This window comes from Micropterus dolomieu, linkage group LG07 (genome assembly GCF_021292245.1).
Source record: "Micropterus dolomieu isolate WLL.071019.BEF.003 ecotype Adirondacks linkage group LG07, ASM2129224v1, whole genome shotgun sequence".
Taxonomy (NCBI): Eukaryota; Metazoa; Chordata; class Actinopteri; order Centrarchiformes; family Centrarchidae; genus Micropterus; species Micropterus dolomieu.
In genome coordinates this window covers 13317546-13329778 of record NC_060156.1, presented here as the reverse complement: position 1 = coordinate 13329778, position 12233 = coordinate 13317546, and the positions used below count along the sequence as shown (strand labels likewise).

At 40.5% G+C, this 12233-nt stretch overlaps 1 protein-coding gene across 2 annotated transcripts in view; it reads right to left on the bottom strand.

The window, feature by feature from the left end:
* Positions 1-9: 9 nt before the first annotated feature.
* Positions 10-12233, bottom strand: part of ubr3 (ubiquitin protein ligase E3 component n-recognin 3) — a 66729-nt gene continuing 54505 nt past the window's right edge. For both annotated transcript variants that reach the window (XM_046054381.1, XM_046054382.1), the window contains exons 31-39: positions 10009-10114; positions 8101-8201; positions 6599-6723; positions 4277-4384; positions 3919-4044; positions 3322-3501; positions 1426-1635; positions 1083-1222; positions 10-588 (exon numbers count right to left, since the gene is read on the bottom strand). In XM_046054381.1, coding sequence (XP_045910337.1) covers positions 471-588; positions 1083-1222; positions 1426-1635; positions 3322-3501; positions 3919-4044; positions 4277-4384; positions 6599-6723; positions 8101-8201; positions 10009-10114 — 1214 coding nt within the window. In that variant the 3' untranslated portion in view covers positions 10-470. The remainder of the gene's footprint in view (positions 589-1082; positions 1223-1425; positions 1636-3321; positions 3502-3918; positions 4045-4276; positions 4385-6598; positions 6724-8100; positions 8202-10008; positions 10115-12233) is intronic.

The following is a 12233-nucleotide window of genomic DNA, read 5'->3' as shown; positions in this document are numbered from 1 at the left end:
ATTTCGATAAATAAAAAGGGATATGCATTAACATCATCATAAATGGTGCAAAAAGTAATCAAAGTTTGCTGGGACATTCAGCACTTTATATATATATATATATATATATATATATATATATATATATATATATCTCCCCCCAAATAAATATGACAGGCTTCAAAAGCCTGTCTGAAACCAATTGAATTTCTGGGCAAAGTTGTGCTTTTAACTTTGATCTTACCAAATTCTGTTTTTCCCTGTTGAAAACCACACAATAAATCACTTAAACACACACACGTGTTAATCTTTAGGCATGATTGTACACCAAACTTCACATGAACCAAGGCTGTGGCAGCAATACCCTCACCGGATGTTTGTGTTTATCACGTTAAAGAGTTCCCAAATATTTTGATCGAGGCAGACACATAAACCAGAAATAAAAATCTTCTCCGTCACGGGTTGCTGTTTTCAGTGGACTTTGGAAGATCTTAGAGTCCATTATAGTGAGGGCCCCAACGCTTATTGATGTGATCAAAGGTGTGTGAAACCCACTGTTGCTCCAACACTCGATACCTCTCTTCACACAAGAAGAGAGGCTTGCCACGGCTGGAGAAAGGCCAGAGGGGAAAACAAGAGTGAGAGCTGTGTTTGTTTTCTCTGCAGCAGCAAGTATTTAAAATAAACTGTGTCCCAATTTCATACTAGATCAAAATTCTACAGTAAGTTTTTGAGTATGTTGTATGTTTGTTCTTATTTAAATGTATTCAAAAAAGTCTGTATGCATACTATATTGTGATGACTAATGCTGCTGATGTAAACTAACTGGAAATTTTACTTACATTTTTGTGAAGTTGAATTGACAGTGACGTTCCAGTACTCCCTATTTGAAATCAAACTTGTACGAAATGGTGCAAAAAAAATGCACTGATTTCTTGTACACTACCTGCTATATGCTGTATACTATGACAATTAGTATAGATACATATTGTATAGAATAAGTGTGAATAATGGACTTGGGACACAGCACAGGAGTATTAACATGTTTTAACTGTATATGATTCACCACACAATATGACCGTGTGTGTGTGTGTGTGTCATACCGTAAATCGCGGTCCTCCTCTCCATGGGCATCAAGGTAAACAGAACCCCACAGGCAGAAACGATGTCCACGGATGATGATGATGACTGAGGCATTTATCAGTAGAAAGATGCCTGTAGCTGCGCCACAATGTTGGGAGTGCTACAAGTTACAAAGAAAAAAAAAAATATATATATATATATATATATATATATTTTGAAAATGATCCGGACAAACAGCTATGTAAATTTAGCTTTCAATTAGGTATAACATTAGTAATTTTGTTACCACAATATCAACTGTGTGACAATAATAATAATAATAATAATAATATGGCCCGGCTTCTGATGCACTGAGAAACTTACCAAAACACATTCACAGATACCCTGCTGCTTGCAGCACACGCCTTTGAGACAGACGAAGGCTCCACAAACAAGGCAGAGTGCAGGGTCTTTTGGCACTTTTTTGCAGGCAGTGCAGGCCTTCCTGTGATAGTACTGGAAGATGATATTGTAGTTGTCAGGTAATTGGAGAAGGCGGGGGGCTGCCCACTGAGGATCCTGGACAAGCAAGGTCTTCAGAGGTATAGAAAGACAGAAGAACGTAAAATATACAGCATTCAGGTCATTTTTTAATAAAAGCATAAGAGAGCAAAAATGACTTGTCATTCTACACAGAATCAAAACAATTCACCGGGTCTTAGTACAGTACAGTCATAAATTGACATGCAAGACACTTTTTCACTAGATGATGTACCACATCCAAGGTTACTGCAATACTGAATGACGAAGGGCATAAGACACATGGCTAATTATGCAGTCACTCTCCTCAGAAACACTAACAGCTACGGACCTTGTCAACCAAGGTTGAAACTAATTGTCAAAATGTCACTTGAGTTACACGACGTGTTTACAGGACACAAAGTTCAAAATACATGGCTTGAATATTTAAATGCTGAGAGTATTTAAACTATTTCTTTGAAACTCAAAAGCCAATTAAACTCAAACCTATACTGCACACCAAAATCCACTGGTAATTAGTTTTAGTCTGTTAAAGAGGCAGAACTGCTTAGGACAAGGACATTTTTGGAAGGCTCACATGTGAAAATGATTTTACTGGTCTATACCTGTTGTCTTTTGCATGGATCAAAGCTGATAAGGCTTGAAATATTGATAGAGCAACAGACCAAGAACAATAAGTTGGTATACAAACACCACAAGATGCGCGCGCAGTCAGGAGGCTTTGGTGACAGAAGACTCAGAGATGCAAAGAACATTGTCTTCCGTTGTAAACTTTGTGCAACCAGTTTTCAACTGCGAACAATTTTGTATTGAAGCATCTGCTAAAGCAGCACAGAAACGAGAAACTTAGCCTGTGGAAAGAAACTCCGGCCTCTACTGCCAGTGAAACATCCAGTCAGCAGCAGAGAGTGGCATTAAGCAATGTTTTGTATTTTGTAAAAGCACTGAAAACTTCTCTTATAAATGCATGCGCAAGACAGTAATGTTAGTTCTAAAGTCGAGACACTTGCTTAACGCCATGGGCGTTGCAAAACGTTACATGTTTTGTAAAAATAATACTCCTTGATGCGGTTATGAAAAGGGACCTGCTTAGTTAGCTTAGTAAGATTTTAAATTGCCTATACGATACAGCAACCTCTGGTATGAGAGGCTGCAGTGTTTTCACTTCAGCTGGTTGTCGACTCCTCAGGTTAATTATTGTTCCAGTAAAGTGGATTCATTTCTAAAATGCACTGCTAAACAGGTTTTCCTGTTGAAAGTAATGGTAACGTAACGTGTAACGTGACTATTTACTTTTAATACCTAGTAATAAGTAAAGTAATATTATTACATTTATTCATTTAGCTGACGCTTTTATCCAAAGCGACTTACAATTGCTATACATGTCAGAGGTTGCACACCTCTGGAGCAACTAGGGGTTAAGTGTCTTGCTCAGGGACACAATGGTGGATGGGTCACAGTGGGGAGTTATTACTTTCTAAAGGAGTAATAAGTAAAAAATAACTCATTACAATTTCAGTCATTTGCCCAACACTGCAGCTAGATATGCTGTATATACTGATATGCCGCAAAGACAGAGTGCTGCTTTCTGCCACCTGGTTCTCTGAACACAGAAACCCATCTATATGTGAGCTTAATATTTCATTGCAGCTGTTCTCTGAGTTTCAAGAAAACATCTGGATATAATGCTGTCATAATATACATGTATATCCTCGTGTCTGATATACCTTACATACATACCAATGATTGCTCAGTCTGCATCTGAGAGAGCCCTGTGACCTCAGCGCACCACTGTGTCACCAAGTCAAAGCCGCTGACCGTCCACTTCAGACATGAGGCACTGTTCACGACGTTGGAAAGCTGAGGAGCCGACGGCAAGAGCCCGAGACACACAGCCAAGGACAAGAACTCCTCCTCCTCCTGAGAACACGCAAACAAGAGAACAGCTGATGAGGTCACTCGCCAACAACTGATTCACAGGAAATCAAAGGATTTAAAGTCCAGTGTAATGTTTCTTGTATTGAGACATCAATAATAGAAAATGGACTGTACTAGTCTTCGACCACTATTCTACATGTCACATTCACACACACAGACATTCCTACACTGATTCAGTATATTGCACAAGGAAACATGGAGGAGCCGGTATCCAACCGCCGACCTTCTGATTAGTGGACATTCCACTCTTCCTCTAAGGCTTCCTCATGCTGGAAAGATTTAAATGTCGTCATATTGTAAAACATAATGTACACAAAATGAGCAGAAACACTGACTGCTGCAAGGATACACGGGTAAGGTACTTTCAGCAGATAGCATGACATTTATGCTACAACATACCAGGCAGCTAGTTAGGTTGTCTCCATAGAGGTGATGCTGCAGAAGGCAGGAGAGGCGAAGGAAGGGCAGGCAGAACTGCTGGAGGCTGAACTCGATAGACTGTGGGGACCACACACTGGAGATCAGCTGGAGAGGGAAACAACAGAAACACTGATCAATAACCAGCTGACAGCTCGCTGATAATACTGTGATGTATATCTCCCCAGGAGATTAGTGGAGATGTTGCACCCCTGTCTCTCACGGTTATGGCTAATTCATTGTTTAAGTGAAAATGAAAAAGTGTGGAAAAAAAGAAGGAGAGCAACATCCCGACGGCAGTTTTGTTCTTAAGTGCTAAACAGTCATGTTCATGGCTCACCATTGATGTTTCGTCAGCGTTCACCTTGTAGACACTCTTGTCCTTAGACAGCTCACTGATAATGTGACTGAGCAGCGCTTCAAAAGACTTCTCAGCATTTGCAGCACTCTGTGGCAGAAAATGAAAATGCAGAAAATGTTGGCAACATGTAATCAAACATTAAAAAGGCCCAGAGATTTACTTTAATCTATTCTATTATCTCGGTCAACAGACATGCACTTGTCTCTATTCCCTGTTTGATCTAAATTATGTTGGGAGCATCAAACCAAGGTATCGTTAGCTGGCTATAAAAATCCATCTTGTTGCAGTCCCTCCAAACACTTAACCATGTCTAGTCTCAAAAAGCCTTTGTCCATTGATAGGATGAGGAGGATGGAAAAACTCTGGCAGACCTGCAAAGTTAGGTATTAACATCCAACAACCAATAAAGCCATAACAAATATGGGTCTTCAGCAGTCTAAATTAGCCTTTCATCCTGAAAGCATGTGTAGATTTACTGCCGGAAATAATTCATCACCAGTCTAACTGCACTGAACTGTTGCCCAGTTTTCTTTTTTTGGATTAAGAAGAGGGACCTCATCTGCCTGGGCTGGAGCCAGAAAAAAAAGCAAAACCTCTTAAAAATAAAACTGTGAGTGAGATTTATGCAGATGTAGAGCCTATTGTAAGTTGACCAACAGAAAACAAAACAACTCTTAAATAAATATATTTCTTCAATTGTCATGACAAACGTTAACTTAACTGCACCTGGCAACAGCTACCACAGCTTCTGTATCAACTACAAACTATGTCAGTGGGATGGATGCGTCACTCATTACTGACTGGTTAGGGGCAAAACAAAACAGGCCATACCAGCTGGCCCCTTCCCAATGACAAATTGGTTACCACAGATATAATGTCAGGCTAAATAATGACAACAAAATGACAATTCAGTCTGATTATTAGGCCAGCTTTGATGTGGCTTGGCACAGATTCTCATGAACTGTAGGGATGGACACCGTTCTCCCAGAACAGATTCCCTCAAAAGATATTCTCTCATTGGGTCGAGAGCGCGGTCTAACAAAATCCAAAATCTCCAATGAGTGTTTGACTTCTGTAATCAATTGAGAACTGTAACTATGCACATCACCTTCATACTCAAACTAAATCACGTTTGAATCAGTTCACAGATGGATACCTGCTGTGTCTTGCACAAAACATGCATCATAGCCTACAGAGCTTCAGAAATTGATAAAACTATTAAATGACTCTTAAGCAGGGACAAAACCGCATAAAAAGAAACGGCCATGGAATTATCAATTTTATATAATTATATGAATGTCAGATATCAGAATATATAATACAGAACAGAATGCTTCATCTGTGCGTCTTCCTAGCCATCCTCGTACATATAAAGTGTGCTGCACTGTAGAATATAATGACTTATGCAGAACACGCTGAGGACAATAATTCTTTCCTTAAAATATAACATCTGATAAGAGGTAGAGACATTACTGAATGTGTGTTCTGATAAAAATGCAACTGGTTTGGATGGTATTTTATACAGAGGGAAAACCGCAAGCATTTATCAAGTTGAAGGTGGTAGAATATAAAACAGCAGTCTTATCTCGTCTTCTGTCCTTTGTCATAGATTTATAGGGGAGGAATTTCAAGTCCATGGATTTCTTTCCTCTAGGCTCTGATCTTTGTTCAGACGGCATATTTTGCAGCAACTTCAATTTAATTACAACGGTGTTCTAACCAAATATGGATGCCGTCCTTGTTGTGGATTTGAAATCCATCTTAATGGCAGTATTGTGAATGCCTGCACTACTATTCATGACAGTGCAGTGGGAAGATATTAATCCTTGCCTCCATTATGGATGAAAACACCCTAAAGGGGAGGGTTTCAGCTATTTGTCTTTTGAGATTCAAGCCAGCCGCTCACTAATACAGATTTAATAGACTGAAGACAGATAGCCAATTAATGCAAAACTCTCCAGCAATCACACTTTTCTAGATAATGAAGATCGATACTGTCAACTGTGGAAATCATATAAATGAAACCAGAAAGGGCTCGATTCATCTCAATACTAAGTCATACACAATGATTTACTGTTGTTGTAGACTGGTTCCAGGGATAATCAGAAGATACAACTGGTTCAACGTGCAGAGGAAACAGGTAGACTTACACAGTGATGGTCCTCTGAGCATTACAGCAATGAAAGAAAAAGGACAAGACCTACTGTATGCTTGACACTAGAATATAAGGAAACTAAGTTTGGCATCAGCATGTCATTAAGAATCAGGTCTCAGGCTACTCTTATAAGATTTCACTTTTACCTTCTTGAGTGCTCCGGATGTGCTCCAGGCCTGCCTTTCTTCTGGGCTAAACTTAGATGAGAGTGCAGCCAGAGCCTGGGCGAACTGCAGGTTGTACAGCATCTTCACCACACAGTTAAAGTGCTCTACACAAGGAGAGAAGGTGACAGATAAGTTACTCAAAAAATTTATTCATAAAATCAACACATGAGCATATGTTATTTTGAGTTTAAAAAAAATCTTCCAGCATAAAATGAAATGCCAGTTCAAGAAGGTTGGCAGGTATTCATAGGGAATACAATGTATTTGCTTTCTGCAGAGAGCCTCACTGAACAGCGTGCAGGATGAGTTTTTCAGGTGGAATATGTAGTCTGACGGATATTTAAGTTTGGTTTAAAGAACAACAAAGAATGTCATTTTTTTTCTTCTAAAGCAAAGGGCTGCAGGCAGCTCCAGTTTCCTGGCTACTGTGACAAGTGTTAGGGCCCGTGTCCACCAAAGCGTTTTTTGCTTAATTGCTTAATTTTAGTGAATGTAAAAATATCACCACAAAGTGCGCAGACCTACTTGTTCTTGCCTTTGCTCTGCATGAAGAGAAGGCTGAAACATGAGAGCACAGACTGTCGGTATGCGGGTTCATGAGATTTTGCGGGCGAGGACACACCTCGGTGAGTAGGCACAATGTTTCGTTCAAGATCGGATGTGCTCGGTGCGGTGTTTGTCCCGCCCCTTCTGCACTGTGATTGGACAGCTGAGTAAAAAGTGACAGTGACGAGCGCAGCGTTTTCCCCAAAGTTGAACATATTTCAACTCTCGGCGACCGTAAAAAAAATGCTCACCGCGGAAAAGACGCTCAGAGCCTCGTCACGCTCCTGCCGTTTTTACCAGCTTGGAAAAACGCAGCGCTCCCATTGCAATGAATTGAAAAAAGACGCTGGCGTCAGAAAAAAACACTTTGGTGGACACGGGCCCTTAGTACACAAAATTAAAAGGTTGAACTAAAAAAAGAGGACATCACTTTATAGCAATGAAGTGCAAAGGATCCCCCAGGGAATGAGCATGCCTTACCCTTTCTATTAACTTACAAATCATGATTTAGAATTTGTTAACCGTTTCAATAAAACACTTTCCAAAAGTCCTAATTGTCCCTGTCAGCAGTCAAGCTAATTCAGTCATTATTAAAATGACCCTCCTGCTCTTCTCCCACATGACTGCAGTGTTTTGGGCCAGGTCTTTAGGTGGCCCTCCGCCTTTTCTAGTGAAGGGCTGAGATGGAGGAGATGTGGTGACAAGCCACAGATGAAGGGTGCACGAAGGAAGTGCAGCCCTCCCATCACCAGGGTCATGTCTCTCTAGTCCTCACAGCCAAACAATGGCAACAGGAGAATAGATAAGAGATGTGAAATGCTTCTTTGCAGCACTCAGCCCTGATTACTGCTGATAACGGGGCTGTCCTTGTGGAGCAGTCACAGAGAAACTTCCTGCTCCCTTGTAATGTCATGATGCAGACATAGAAACCGCACCTTTTCGCAGAGGCTGTGGCATCGTTAGCACAAAGATAATCAGGAGGGATGGGACATCTCGAAACAGCATGGGTACCTCAGGTCTCTCTTCATCAAAACCACTGCAAAAACATGCAAAAGAGCTTTTTATTAATCAGATGTTACTGTATAACGTTGGTCCCATGTCAAATGGCCACTGTGGTGGAAACAAAACACAAGAAATATATTTATTTATCATCCAAAACCAATAATAAACATGGTAAAGATTAGCGGTACTACTTTTTCCTTACATTAATTTGATGGTAATTTAACATCTTTGTCTCATGTCTATATATGTGGCAGTCTAACTTTTACGTAAAAAGTTACAATGGCAATTTTATTCAGCCGTACCTAGTAACACTTTCAGTAACCCACAAGTCCGAATTAAATACCATTAGATTAATGTAAAGGCTGCAACCGCACAAGATAAAAGATGAACGGCGTCTTTTTCAGCCTTCTACATCACTGTAATAAATGTATTACCTCAGCACGTGAGAAGCAGAGGCAAAATATGTTTTAAAACCCAGCAGTGATGGAGAGAACAGAAATTACCATTTCTTTCTTGCCATCATAATATTTTTAATTTGACTCTGTCTCCCTCTCTCTTTGCCCATCAGTGTCTTCTCATGTGTGAACAACGCAGCAATTACGCCAGCTATGTCTGAATGCTAAAAAGCCATCTCTCCTAAAGCTGGATGAAGGCAACAATGTTACTTATTGCATGTCTGAAAATGAGAACATGGTCTTGCTGTGTATATGGTTTTAAATTTGCTTGACAAATACATGGCTTGTAAAAGCCCCATTCCTTGTACTCCCTGACAAACTTCCTTAATGCAGCCCCAGTTACATATTCATACTGTGTGCCATGTCCATTTAAATGTCTTCTGTTCTGTTGACAATTCGCAGAGGCTCCAATATTCACTCTGCTCTTGAAAGGGCTTTTGAATGAGAGGAACTGCACTTAAAGAATAATACTACCCATTACCAAAGCACTCACCGGTTAATTCTACTGTGCACTGGAGGAGACGGGGCTTTCAACCCTGCTAAGACCACTGCATACAAATAATACAGTAAAATCTCCATTCATTCCTCTTTGGTTTATCTAATTAAAATCATGCAAAGAGCAATATTTTGTATCGATGTAGAAACGTCTCTCTCTGTCCTATTTAAAACAGGCTAGACCAGGTTGACTGCCTCAGGGTGTCAGCCAGTGCTCCCTCCGAAACCCTAATAAAGTATTTTTAAACACCAAATGGCTCCTCTGAGTATACTGTATGGCTGTGAGCACTTTACAGGTGTAAAAGCTGTCTTACACCACTAACAGGGAGGAAATGTTGTTCAAGCTCATCTTGTATTAAGTGCTGCAGGTAGCTTTTTTTTTTTTTTTAAACTGTTGCATGTGCGCATAAAATAGCAGGTTCTGACGTACAGTAGTGATTCAAAGACAGACAAGGACTGTGTGTGTAGTAGAAACTATGTCTTTCGTTAAATACGGGTTTCTTTTGAAGCTAGGTGGACAGCTGAGAGCTGAGATGCCGTGCTGGTATGGTGTTGCTGTGGTGCGGTTCTTCTCAGTACAGTGAATTTGACAGGGTCGTTTTGCTCTCCGTGGAGTGCCCGGTAATTTGCCAGATGCAGCAATTATTGGTATCTATGGAAACGCATGGTCCCTTTTCTGTTTTTAGCTCCTCTTTGTGTGGAGGAAAAGCTGTTGGGGGCAGGAGGAAATGGTGCCGTTTAGAAAGAGGGCAAAGTGGTGCTCTGATTGCAATGTTTATGTGAGGGTGGAACAGTGTGAGGGCAAAGTAGAGACTAGGAGGTATGAAGAATGTATGAATAGATTTATAGATTTACTGTTAGCAGCGGTACTTAAGGGAGAACGTCACTCACTCTGCCTCTTTGCTTTGTGTGACCTGAGTCAGCTTAGTCCAAGGGTTGTAGGCGGAATCGATGCTGTACAGACGCATGTGCATAGCCAGCACATGGAACAGCTGATCTGAAAAGGAAAAAACACAAACACATCATTGTTCTGTTCAGACAACAACTGACAGGGACAAAACCAGCAAGTGTCTGTTTAGCTCAGTGGCCATTGTCACACCCCACCAGCAACCAGTGTAGATTAAATGATGGAAGCAGTTGATTTGAATTGACTGCAGGCTAATGGTTTGGCTCAGATAAAACTGGGCCAGGCCAGATGGATACATGGTAGTGCTTGACAGCCTTGAGCAACTCTCTGGTCAGGTCACACCTGTTCACTGTAAAACTAATGGAACATGAAGGGAGGACCCCCCCCGCACCTTCCACGCACACACAATGTCTCGTGTACACGGTTGCTTTTAATAGCAGTGCATTCACAGCCTCGATTGTCTTTATCTGGAGCAAACCTGTTACAAGTATCAACATTTATGACATTACAACAAGCCTCAACATGGGAAAGAAGCCAGAAACTGACCAAATCATTTAAGATGTTAGGTAATATCTTCCAAACTAAATAAATGCTCTTGTCTTTCTTAGTAGTCCAGAAATTAATTAACCTACTTATTCTAATTATGAACACAATCCAAGTCTTCCTAAAGCCAGAAATTAAAACTGCATGACAGCTGTAGATTTAAAATCACATGTGTCTGAAACCAGTGCCACTGAACCAATCAGTTCCATTTAGTTTCATCTTTAGGTGAACCCAAAAACCTTCTGTATAACCTAAACCTTTTCCAATGAGCAACTCTAATCCTATTTGATTTTGTTTTACAGGGAATTATGATGCTGTAATGCAGCAAAGTGCTTCAGATAATCAGCTATGGCAATTTGACTTGTGAGAACTATCAATGCTTGGAGCAACACTGCCCTCCACAGGTAAACAAAGGCACAGCACAAAGAAAGCAACATGACTGTGTCATCCTTCGTCGCATCCCATTTGTCTTCACTACGGCTCGTTTCCTCTCTTGAAGTTGCTTCCTCAGACTGACTGGTGTCATGGCATATAAAAACATTTTGTAAAAGGTTACAATTAGTCTGCTGACAGCTCTGCTACAAATCTAACAATAAAGAATATTGTTCTGCTTCCTACACTACCGAGACTGATACTGTAAGACACTGGGGAACAAAGGAAAACAGGAGATAGTGAATGGAGCAGACCTGTGTGCGCCACAGAGGTTTAAATTCCTCAACTATGAGATAAAACACCATGGAGCTACAACAGGAAATGGCTCAGGACTACTTGAGTGGATCAGAATAAAGAGTCGATACCAGTGTTGGCCTTTGGAAACCACACAACTGAACAACCTGCACTCAAGGAGAGGCCTCTTACTTTGGTTTAAGATATTAATGATCTGGACTACATGTGACAACTCATGATAATAGTGATCGGCTCTTATTCTTTTATTGTTGTGTTTATAGACTGTAAAACACAGTGTGCCCTTTGATATTCCTTCATTACAATCTTCAATCAGTTGACATACATTTTGTTACGCAAACAACGTCTAGAACTAAGCATTTTGCCCAGCTGATATTGTGAATGTCAAAACCACATTTTATTAATAACGATGAGCCAGCATGCACGCTACCAAAACCCAGAAACCAAAGTAGCTAAATGGAATTCAACCTGTGCTTTCCTGCTGTGATATTTCAAAATGTCATCCATGAATAAAGCCTATTCTCCTGTTAATGGTAAGAACATTCATACCAATCGCCTTTCACCAAATACAATGATAAAAGTGAATTTGAACACTGCTAGTTTGCAGAACTGAGGTCAACATGATTTGAGGCAAATTACAGGCAAATCATGTTGAACTCAGTACAGCACAGTAGCAGCCAAATACAACATACAACACACACACACACACACACACACACACACACACACACACACACACACGATGAATTCAAATATTTGCAGTTAAATAAACCAAGGACATGGTATTTGAACGCTGGACTCTCTAGAGTTGATTTAGCCCATTTCAAGGGAATTTCAGGGAGCTTGCCTCTGTGGTCCATCATATCCTCATCAGCTGAACAGAAGAAGTGCCTACTGGGAAACAGGCTCAGGAACCCCATGAGTTCTCACAGTTAGCACATATCTGCCGTTTCCCTTTTAATCCATTTCCCTAAGAAGAACG